The sequence below is a fragment of the Triturus cristatus genome, chromosome 8, assembly GCF_964204655.1.
Source record: "Triturus cristatus chromosome 8, aTriCri1.1, whole genome shotgun sequence".
Classification (NCBI taxonomy): domain Eukaryota; kingdom Metazoa; phylum Chordata; class Amphibia; order Caudata; family Salamandridae; genus Triturus; species Triturus cristatus.
In genome coordinates this window covers 867,397,756-867,410,122 of record NC_140591.1, presented here as the reverse complement: position 1 = coordinate 867,410,122, position 12,367 = coordinate 867,397,756, and the positions used below count along the sequence as shown (strand labels likewise).

At 47.0% G+C, this 12,367-nt stretch overlaps 1 protein-coding gene across 1 annotated transcript in view; it reads right to left on the bottom strand.

Moving 5' to 3' along the window:
• Window positions 1–12,367, bottom strand: part of IMPG2 (interphotoreceptor matrix proteoglycan 2) — a 771,041-nt gene that overhangs the window by 414,770 nt on the left and 343,904 nt on the right. The window contains exon 7 of the mRNA XM_085622398.1: window positions 4,070–4,102. Coding sequence (XP_085478524.1) covers window positions 4,070–4,102 — 33 coding nt within the window. The remainder of the gene's footprint in view (window positions 1–4,069; window positions 4,103–12,367) is intronic.

The following is a 12,367-nucleotide window of genomic DNA, read 5'->3' as shown; positions in this document are numbered from 1 at the left end:
GTATGGAGGCCGTTGTCTGGGCTGGAGCAGGAGATTTGAGTGGTAGCAGCGATAGATAACTGTACATTACTACAGATTGTCTTTGGAAGGACGTTTAAATTGCCATAACGATGAGCCGCTGCACCATCATTATCCACTACATCACAATCCACATCGCAGTCTGCTACGCAGCCTGCAGCCTGCATCCTCAAAAGCCTCTGTAGCAGCAGGGACCCACCCAGCCTGGCCCCCTGGCGTGTGTCTTGCCCCCCCTCAGGCTCCGCAGCACCCTAGGAAGCATTTCCCTTCTGCAGGGCCATGTGTACTTCGTGCAGATACGGATTAGCAGTATGAGGTTGATAAAGCAGAAATACTGCTGAACACTGCCAGCCATCAAGTCCGGTACGGCTGTATGTCTGCCGACCGCAGAGCTGTAGCATGCACTCTGAAGAGCAGGTTGTCAGCCAGCAAGCTGACTGATGAGTGATTTCTGGGAAGTCAGAGCAGGGGAATCCTACACTCGGGACTCACAGATCATGACACGATTGATGGCAAAGCTCTCGGAGCAACGGTATGGAGTGGGACTCAACAGCAGGCTCAACCTGTCATCTTCCTTTTCCAACAAAAATCTTACACACTAAAAGAGTGACATTTGCTATTCCCATCCCAATCTTAATCAACTTGGGAAACTGTTGGGCACTAGAAAAGTAACATTAACTATTCCCACTCCAATCTAAACAAACTTGAGGAAAGTGTGAGGCACTAAAGTGGTGACATTTACTATTCTCATTCCTATCTAAACCAACTTAAGGAAAATGTGGGACACTAAAGTGGTGACATTTATTATTCTTACTCCTAGCTAAACCAACTTGATGTAAGTGTTGGACACTAAAGGGGCTACATTTACTATTCCCACGCCAATATAAATCAACTTGAGGTAACTGTTGCACACTAAAGGAGTCACATTTACTATTTCCACTCCAATCTAAACAAACTTGAGGAAGATGTTGGATACTAAAGGGGTAAGAGTTACTATTCCCACTCCAATCTAAACCCACTTGATGAAAATGTTGGACACTAAAGGGGTGACATTCACTATATTCACTCCAATCTATACTAATTTGAGAGAAGGTGTTGGGCACTAAAAACTTCAAATATTATAAATCCTGTTCAAAATAAAACTTTTTACCTAAAATATAATAAAAATAAAATTTTAAATTATACATTATAAGACTAATACTGCACATTTCAACATTTCCTTAAATGACAAAATTACAAAAAATATTATATTAACATAAACTAATTTAAACTACTAATCTTTACATAAAAATTTAAACTTAAAAACGAAATATTTATATTCTTCACTTTAAAAATATAGTAATATTTTTATAAATATTTCCTACCATTCATATTCTTTAAAAAATACAATTGCATACATTTAAAATAAAAAATTATCAATAATAATTTCATTGAAAATTGTTATATTTTGAAAAATGTCAATGTCTAAATATAAACAAAAATTTATTTTAGAAACATTTTTTTGTGTTTTCTTACAAGTATGCCAATTTCATAAAAATAATGTATTTTTTAATTTAAACATCCAAACAAAACCAAATATACTACTTAATACAACATTTTAAAAATAATTTACTATTTTCAAAAAAAGTAAATACATTAAAAACATTCCATTAAAATATATCATATTTAATATAGTAAGTTAAAGTATTAAAAACATCATTAACAAAATACATTCTAAAATTCAAAACAATGAATTTGCATATCTAGCAAATAATTAATAAAACATTGTCAATTTAAATACACATTTTTTTTAAACTCCTGACCTTTATCCCCTGAAACTTCAACTTCGCACTACTAAAAAAAAAATCAATAATTATTTAAAAAGATTAATAAAATTTACAATACAAATTATAAACATTTATTAATTAAAAAATTATAAAAAATAAAAGCAGATAAAAAACTACAAACACAAAGAAAAAATCCAATACATTACATACTAATTAACACAAAAAAAACAATATCATATATAACGATATTTACTACATCAATATGTTAACAGTGAAATTAAAAACAACCCTTAAAACAATATGTTTACCTTCAATATTACTGCCCGGATGAAGTCTTGAGATTCTTGACACAATATTTTGGTACCACGATATTTTTCATCCTATATTTTGTCTAAAGACCCATTGTTCACCACACGGCCAACAAAATCTTTACCCTGGCCATGGGAGTCTCTTTTGCAACATTTGAAATCTAATGCCTCATCCAGGACCTGTTGAATAAACCTTAGTATGTCGACATACTCCATTTGTGCTAGGTGAAAGGTGTGCTCAAAACTTTAATTTTATAACAGCAATATCTTTCGATACTATTCCTACATTACCAAAGCAACCAGTACAACTGCAAAGCCAAAAGAAATAATGTAAAGCTGAAACAGATCAAAGCAGTCCCCTGTTTAAGAACCCCGATGGACCCTGTTCCAAGAGGACAGGAAACAGTTCTGATCTTCAATTTAAACACTAAGGGCCTAATTAGGATGTCAGTCGGAGTTTCCTCAGACTGACATCACTGCGGTTTCGAGACCGATCGACCTCGGGTCGGTGGTCTGAAACCTCAATTACGATGCGACCGCACATGGTGTGGTCGTAGACTCCCATTTCCCTATGGTAGCTTGTGAGGCGGTCGGAAACCAGCCAAGCGCAAGCTCCCATAGAGAAATGGGAGTCTCTGTGTAGCCATGCATCGTGTGGCAGGCACCTCACGGTGCCTGTCACACGGTGCAGGAATTTACAGAGGGGCACCACAGGTGCCCCCTAGGCCCCCAACCGGAGGCTACGGTAGAAAGGGGGCCCTGCTAGGGCCTCCCAAAGTCACTTTTTGACAGGCTTTCTATGTCGGAAAGCCCGACATGGAAAACCTTCTGGCACCGACATCATGATCCAGGCGGCGGAAACGCCGTCTGTAAAGAAGCCAGCCAAGATGACGGGCCGGTTTGAATTCCGACCACCATTATCTTAATATGGCGGTCGGAAGTCAATCCGAGGATGTCGGTGGGAAAGCCTCCAACCGTGGTCGGAGGCTTTCCGACCGGCATCCTAATGAGGGCCAAATGTTTGGGACTGGATTTGAAATATACCTAGAGGTGTTTTGCTCACTCAGATGTTGAGTCATTCACTCACAGCTTCAAATGATCCTACTTCTATGCATAGTATCATTTCTCTGTGTGATCGTGAGTGCAATGCTCCTGTCTGTTTTTCCGTCACATTCACCTGACAATGTGGAATTTGGTACTCCGCCACATACACAACATGTTGCTCTATAAAGCGATAATGTACTCCCATTCCTTCGCATTTTAACTATGAGGGAATGTTCAGCTAGGCAGATCCTTTACTAGTGGAACATGGGGCAGCCCAAAAGCTCTTACATTTTCTCACAGAATGTTGCCTTGAGTTGTGAAGTAATAACTGATGACAGCTACTTTCTTGTTATCCTTATCTTTATTGTTGTACTGTGACCTTTTTTTACCGTACTGTGAAGCTTTTCTAAAGATAATTGGTGGAGGTCAAACATTTTCTTTGGGCAGCTGGTCATTGCTGAAGATAAACGATTACAAATACCTCAATAACTTTTACTGTATTTGTAAAGAGATGGTTTTCTAACTAGTTGACCACACCAACTTCCACTGAGTATAAAAGTAATATTTCGTTGGTTTGGTTTCAAATGTATTTATTAATGTCTGATATTAAAGTGCTGTGACAATGTAAAATGTCACAAGAACTCTTAGTACTTGGTTTCAAATGTATTTAATAATGTCTGATATTAAAGTGCTGTGACAATGTAAAATGTCACAAGAACTCTTAGTATTATATGTTGTCATTTCACAACACAAGGCAAGAAGCTAACATTCTGGAGGATTGCTAAAAATGACTCTAGATCCCTGTATGAAAAGTGAAACTGAATGATGTGATCACCATATACAGTTTTCATACAGGACCCTTCGACTAGCTAAATTTATAGGATTGACGGGTCTGGGCAGCAGTGAAAAAGCTGAACGACCATAGCTGCTTACCTGCAAGAGTGAAGCCATGGAGGGACATCTTGGCTGAACGTAAGGCAGAATACAAAAATATACATGTGTATACATAGAGAGGCAAGGAGAAGGACACAGATGATGACAAGAAAATATAATGGAAAAATAGAAGACTTCACTGGCTAGTTCTACATAAACTCAGCATTGTTCGATGCCTTTTGCAAAAGGCTGTGAGACTGAGGCCCTAATTCTAAGTTGAACACAGCGCTGCAGAGCATGCTTTAAGGATACAGGTGGTTGAATGGGCGCTCCGTACCTTATTTTACACCTCAATATGGACGAGCTCGAAAGAGAGGCATAGCACAGTGTAAGCTGTTGCTCAAATGGGGACTAACAGTGAACTGTCTCTGTTTAAGTAGTTCCTTTGTAGAGACCACCATGCAGCGCAAACAGGACTGTGGTTGTGGCAGGAGGCTGACTTCATCCACTGCTGCGTGTCTCAAGTTGCCTATTTGCCCCTATGGGCTCATGGGTACTGATAGATTGCCAATATTTGTTTGTAATTTGCCACAAGTATAGGTTCACTTACCAATGCCTATGCCTATTCGTGACACATTTGTGCACATTTGAGGAGCATCTCATTGCCCATGTGCCATTAAGCCCAACAAAATAAACTAGTTCACATTTACCTGCTTCATAGAGTTGCTTTTGTGTTCCAATTCGGCACTTAAGTAGTGCGCTCACATTAATTTGTGCCAAACTGAGACACAAAGGTTGCCAGGGATAAGTTGTTCCAGCGAAGTACACCACAGAGCAACACAGAAAATGGTAGCACAACCTGTCCTCCGCATGTGTTTTCCACCCAAATTACATACCATAAGTAAAACCCATGCCGAAGGACTGCTGTTCCACACATGCAATGCAGCACTCAACTTAGAATGAGGACCTGAGGAAGTCGCACGGGGAAACAACAATGCCCAGGTAAAGACAAACATAGTGCTGCTTTAGTATTAAAGAATTCAATTATGAAAGGCATTCTCATAATTGATTGTGCAGTCGAAAAGATTAGATATATACAACATGGTCATTTACACAACACAGGTTCTGCAGATTCACACACTTCTCAGTGTATATTCAAGATCGAAGTTGCTGTTTTCAAATTTTGCTTATGCATAGATTCACTGAAATGAGAAGTAACTTGCAAAGACTGATATTGCTACATTTAAGAGCATGGACACAAAATCAAAGCAACCCACAGGGCCACACGTTGAATCTGAAACACACAAAAGGTGATGGGAGGATGATTTAAATAAGTCTACCCACTGGCATTCCTTCGGTGTAGCATTCCAACCCATTGTTCTTTTCTCCAACATTCTACCTCAGATTAGACCCAGCCATATACATTTAAGTCTTAACCCTCCTCCAATAGGAACAGTCCAGCCCGAGCAGCCAAGCCAGGTCCCTCCGAACCAGAACACAAGCAACCCAAGACCTGTATTGCCCTGATTGGAGCTCTTCAGTTGGGTGTAGCTTGGTCCAAACTGAGGTGGCATAGTGTGCAGAGTAACAGTGGCCTGGGATGCGGCCCCAGTAATTACTAGTGGCTGAGAATAATTTAAGCATTCAATCCATCACTTTTTGTATACTTTTAGTATGTCGCCCTAAGAGGGACAGTAGTAAGTTTATTATACATGATTAATAAAACCGCTGCATATACATAGCAAATATGGTAACATCATTTATACAAAGTAGTTTTTTTAAAGAAATAAAAGCCTTGTTTCTGTTGCAAATTGGCAAGAATAAAACTTTGGGCTTCTAAAACAAAGGTAAGAATATTTGATATAAGTTTTTCTTAATTTCAGCCAGAAATGTCATTGCTGTGCCAAGAAAAAATATTTTTTAAATGTTTGTGTAAAATGCCAAATTTTCCCTGATGTGCATAGTTCTGAAGGAGGGGCAATCAGTTAGTTATGCTGAAGAGGGTTGCAGTATAGTCCTGGTTAAAGTGGCAGTACTTCAATTATTGGTGTATTTTGTGCACATTTGTGCTGTGCAAAATAGTCTTTTAAAAGCATAGTTTCAGATTTGAGCAATAGATGTTGACTGGTTGGGCGTGCTTACTGAGTTAATCAAGGTTTGTAATTTGTACTCATTATCCCGAGCTGTACTTAATCATTTAGGTCCTTGATATTTAACCAGATGTGCCAATATTTTATTTGTCAAGGTTATCAAGGTGCTCAGCTGGAGTGTCTACACTCAGAATTAAAAAATTGCAATATTCTTCTGGTTAAAATGTCAGTGCTTCGGGTATGGATTATGTTGTGTGAGAATAATTTGTCCTGTGCAAAATAGGCATTAAAAAGCATAATTTCGGGTTAGAGCAGAAAGTAATCGCTGCTTGAACAAGCTTGCCAGGTTTGACTGTAGTTTGTGAGTTGTTTCAGTCTCTTCTTAGGGCCCGATTCCAATGTCGTTTGGGAGGCCTCCGAATTGGATTTGGCTCTACTGGATCCAATTTATAGCTCTTGTTTACGACCAAATCGTACACAGGTCCGAAAGACCAAGAACGATGCACAGATTGCATACGCGTCGACCGAATTGTTTCCAAACGCGATCATGCCTGTACGACTCGTTCGTAGACAAATCGTGCCCCACAATGGAGCCGAATTTCGACCGAGCGAGATCAATGCCCGATCCGGACAGCTGCTTCGCCTCGGTCTCAGAGAGACGAAACGGCTAACGGAAGCGGACTTTGGGGGGCCGTAGCAGATCCCCCTTCATCCAGGGCCCTCGTAATCTGTCAGGGGGGGTCATGGGTTCCCCCGATCCAAGCATGCACACTGTGGCAGACACCATGGGGTGTCTGCCACAGGGTGTACGCTTTTCACCACCCACACCTTTTTTGCTATGGGAGCCTGTGTACACTTCTGTACGCAGCCACCCATAGAGTTCAATGGAAGTCTGAGCGAATCGAGTCCGTATGCTTATGGACGCATCGTACTCGCTCGCCGGAGCACGTTTCGTCCGGAAAGCCCTCCGGATCCAAGCTGTACGAAGGGCTTTCCGGATGAAATCGGAATCGAGCCCTTAGTCGTTACAAGGAGTCTTACTTTCGCTGTAGTCTTTACCGGTGTTGTGTTTTATCTGTTTTATTGGATTACTCGGGCTGCTTTATCTATACTGAGTGAGAGTTGAAGCAGTCTCCTATCTGCTATTTTGTGAAAATGGCAATTTAATTGCATGGTGGTTGGATTAAAACAGTTCAGTACTGCCTGTCTGCAGGAGCAAATGCCTTTTTGGATGAAAGTGAGACAGGTATGCCCAGATGTGTGTCTCATGCACACTGTCATTGAAACCAAACTATACCCGGCTGATGAGTCCATAACAAAGGTGTTAGAAATGGGGTCCCTAGTTGGCAGAGGTGGGTACCTTTGTCCAAATAGGGACCCTTGCTTCTAGTCAGGGTAAGGGGGATACCCACTTTAGATAACCCCTGCTCACCCCCTTGGTAGCTTGGCACGAGCAAACAGGCTTATCCCAAAGGCAATGTGTAAAGTATTTGCACCAACACTCACAGTAACATAGTGAAAACACCACAAAAGGACCACACCAGTTTAGAAAAATCAAGTATCTTTATCTAAACTAAACAAGACCAAAATGACAAAAATCCAACACACACAGTTAAAACTACAACTTTCAAAAGGTTTCAAGAACTTGTACCATAGAAAACAATGGATGCATGACTTTTCACCAAAATACCTGTAGATGCATTAAAAAGTTCCAAAAGTTACAGCCGCAGAGTCGGCAAACAAAGACATGTGACACTCCTGAGACCTTGGGGAGGCGATGCAACAGTCCCGCTGCACGCAGAGGAAGGGTTGCGTCGAATCCGGTCTGTATGGGGAGTGATGCGTTGTTTCTTTGTGACGGTTCCGGTCCGCATGTGATGCCACACAGGTACAATGCATGGAAATCTGTGTCAGTCCTCTTCAGCTGCGACCACTTGATGCGTCGATACTTGCAGCGGCTACAAGCCCGGCAGCGGTTTCTGCAGTGGCATGGCGATGCGTGGAAATTCTTCTCGCGCCACGGAGATGCGCTGAGAAAACAGCCACAAAAACAGAGAGGTGTCCATTTCTGTAGTTCTTTGAGTCTCTTCTTTCTTCCAGCTCCCAAACAGCAGTGACAACATCCAGAGGCCCAAAACTGGCACAGGCACCTCTTGGCAGGTCAGAACTCACAGCAGCAGGGCTCAGGGGAGCTGGGGCTGAAGTCTTTTTGTCCCTGAGACTTCAGAACAGGAGGACAGCACACACAGGCCCTTGGAGACTTAAGCAGGGGACACAGCACACAGCAAAGTCCTTCTCCTTTCCTTGGCAGAAACAGCAACTGCAAGCCAACCCCAGACACACAGCGAAAGCAGTACTTCTCCTTAGTCTCTCAAGCTCTTCTCATTGGCAAAGGTTACTCTTGATTTCAGAAGTAGTCTAAAGTTCAGGGGTATTAGGTCTAATACTTATACCCCAGAATGTCTTTTTTCTCTTTGTGCAGGGGGCTCCGAGCCCAGTTCAAACCAGTTCTGCCTTCCCTGGTGCAGCGTGACCACAGGAGGTGGAGACAGCATTGTGCAAGGGAGACAGGCTCCATTCAGGTGCAAGGTAAATCTCCTCCCACCACTCTATATGCAGACAGGGTCTATTCAGCTCAGGGCTGAGTCATCCCGGAAGGGCCAGGCACACCTGAACCCCCCAGAGGCTGTCTACAGGGAATGCACATCCTCTGTCTCTGTCACACTGAAACCAGACAGTCCATCCACAAAAAGGCAGAGGCACACAGGATGGTTGAACAAGAAAATAGCCACTTTCTGAAGGTGCTATTTTCAAACACACAATTTAAAAACCATCTTTACTAAAAGATATGTTATTAAATCTTGAGTTCAGGAATACTAAAGACCATTTTTCAATCTTACCCCTATGGGAAGATATGCTTTTAAAATATTACAAAGGGGGGCGTGGCCAAGATGGCGGGGTGAGCGGACGCTTCCTCCCGTAGCTCCTCCGGCCCGGCCTAGCTTGAGCCCTTTTCTTATGCTTTTCTCCCCCCGCTGAGGCTCAGCGTGGAAGAGGAGCGTGGCGGAGCACCTGGTGCGCACGTTGTTGCCGTTTTGGTTCTGATCGCCTCGGGGGAAGCCCCCAAAAAGTCCGATCGAGCTCGAGGTGCGAAGGAGGGCCTGATAGGCGGAGCGCATCGGAGTGCTGTCCGGGCGCCTCGGCTGGGCCTGGTGCTGAAAGTTGCGATCTGGAGGGAATCTGGCCCGTCGCTCGACGGAGGGTGAAGGAGCCCTGCGGGAGGGGACCCGACGGTGCGGAAGACTTAGGACGGGTGCTTTGGCACTCGGACCTGTGTCGGCGACACTTCGCACTGTGTAGGCCCCTGTCCCTTGGCCGAAGCACGGCGGACTCTCTGTTGGGGTCGGACCATCTGGGCCCCTGCGTGTGACAGACTGAAACCGGCGGTGGAACCTATTTGATTGCTGTGCGTTTTGGGGGCCCCGGTGGTGTCGCCGGGCCTGGTCGCTCTGCCCTGCCTCGCCCTGCCGCCATCTTGTCCCCGTGGGATCAGTGGTGTTGGCCTTCGCCGGAGCCCTTGCTGGCGGATGTATGTGACCGCCGCTGCTGCCGGGCTGACTTTTTGGGGGATGTGCTGATGAGGAGCCCCCCACTGTAGCTTCCATTCCTGTCTCGGATGGGCACCCGCGGCTGGCGGTGACCGGGCTGGACCGCCATTTTGTCACCTGTGACGCAGCGACCCTGCTTGTGGGGGGGACACCCACGTCGAGTGCTTGCAGCAGCTGGGCATCCCTGGGGCGGCTGGACCAGTGCCCGACCGTAGTGCTTGCGATGTCTGAAAGAGGGGGCTCGAAGAAGGGGGACCGCACCCTGCCGGACATGCTTGGCAGGGCCCAGCAACTGCGGGACAGAACACAGCCTTCGCCGGGGACCTCCCAGGCCTCGGCGGACGTGACTGGGGGGAGCCACCCGTCACGAGGACCTTTATGGAGGAACTGTTTAGCTCCCTCAGGGAGGACTTCCAGACACTGAAGCGGGAGGTGGCCAGCGAGGTCCGGGAAGTGCGCAGGGAAGTGGAGGGCCTTGGCGAGCGCGTTGAAACGGTGGAGACGGAGGCCCAACGCCGGGAGGAGGAGATAGTCCATCTTCAACAGGACGTTCTCCGCCTCCGGGAGCAGTGTGTTGAGCTCCAGGCCCACTCTGAGGACCTTGAGAACAGATCACGGAGGAACAACATTCGAGTGCGTGGTGTGCCGACTGCAGACGAGGGGTCCGATCTGGGGAGCTACCTGCGGGACCTGTTCCGAGAGATCCTGGGGGAAGCTGCGGACTTCCCCATTAGCATTGATAGGGCGCATAGGGTTGGCCGGCAGCGCCAATCATCGGCACCTCCGCCGGACATTCTGGCCTTCCTGCCCGATTTCCCGCTGAAGGAACGCATCATGACTGAGGCCCGCAGGAAACAGCCCCTGACTTTCCGGGAACGGCCGGTGGCGCTTTACCAGGACCTCTCCGCCATCACGCTGCAGAAACGCAGGTCCTTCAGGATTGCCACTGACTTTTTGCGCGAACACGAGACGCCGTACTCTTGGGGTCATCCCTTCCGCCTGATCTTTCGATGGAACGGGGTGCTACACCAGCTACGCTCCTTACAGGACATTTGTGGAGTCTTGGGGCTTACGGCGGCGGAGGAGGAAGGAGCTACACCGTCGTGGAGGGCCTCGGAGAGACGGAGCCGGCGGAGGTCGGTGAGGCGACGATCAGCGGCCAGCGCAGGGCGTCCTGATTCCCCTACCATCAGGGCGGACATGGCCGACGCTTTGAGGGCGGCGGCCAGGGACTCGGCCGGCTCCACCGGCGTGGCCTTGACGGCCTAATACTCACTCCGGGGGGAGATGCCTTTAGCTTCTTTAAATGCTGGGTGCGGGGCGGGGGGGTTGGGGGGGAGCGGCTGGAGGTGAGTGGCTGGACGTCCACTTCGTTCCTTTCTACAGACTTGCCCGTTTTGGGGCTTGACTGGGACAATGGGGTGTTTGAGTTTGCGTTTGGCTAGTTGCCAGGGTTGTGTTTTGGGGGGGTGTAGGGGTTGTTCTGGGGTTGGGGAGGTCCCGTCCGATGTTGTCCATGCCCACGCTTGGTATGTTATGGCTTGTCCTGTGCGGCTGCCCCACGCGCCCCACCCGCTGCTCCCCTGCCCATTGCACGGCGCTCCCGATCCCCGAGAGGAATGTCAGCCCTAAAGGTAGTGACCCTTAATGTTCAGGGTCTGAATAACCCCGTGAAGCACAGAGCGATCTTATCTTTATTGGAGGGGACGCAGGCGGACATTTGCCTTTTACAGGAGACCCACTTATTGTCCCGGGATTGTCATAGGCTGCGTTCTGCTAAGTTCCCTACCCAGTTCTTCTCCTCGGCAGCGAACAAGACGGCGGGGGTAGCCATTCTTCTAGCGAGCTCCTTTAGGGGGGAGGTTTTGTATAAATGTGCTGAACAGAAGGGGAGGCTTCTTGCGTATCGCATGCGCTTAGGGGGCATAGCGTTTACGGTCGGCTCCGTTTATAGCCCAAACGACCACCAAGAGCGTTTCCTAGACTCTGTGTTGGTGGATGTCACTGCTTCCCCCGACCGCCACGTCATTTTGGGGGGAGACCTTAATATTGTCTTCGATTCTGTGATGGACAGATCGGCGCAGCGCTTCCCGCAGACGGGGGAACTGTCCCAGGCTGTGAAGGCCCGGATTGCGGAAATGGACTTACACGACCTTTGGCGTTCCATGCACCCCACGGATAGGGACTACTCTTACTTTTCACACGCACATCGAACCTACTCACGGCTGGACTACCTTCTGGTGAGTGGACCGATGCATGCCGCTGCCATGGCGGCGGACATCGGGGTCCTGACCTTGTCTGACCATTCACCAGTCACCGGCGTTTTCCAGTGGCCGGCGGCCTCCCCCTCTCGGGGGGTGTGGCGCCTCCGGGACACCCTTTTACACAAAAAGTCTGTCATGCAGCGTATTGGGGAGGTCATACAGGACTACCTAACTCACAACAGCAACACCGACACTTCGCAGGCGACACAGTGGGCGGCTTTGAAGGCAGTCCTCCGGGGGGAATTTATCTCTATCTCCGCAGCCGAAAATAGGGAGCGGCAACGGAAGAGGGACGAGCTGACCGTTCAGGTCCGGGAGCTTGAGCAGGTCCACCGCCGCACGGGGGCGCCAAGGGTGTGGAGGCAGTTGAAGGCTGCGAGGAAGCTCCTGTCGGCA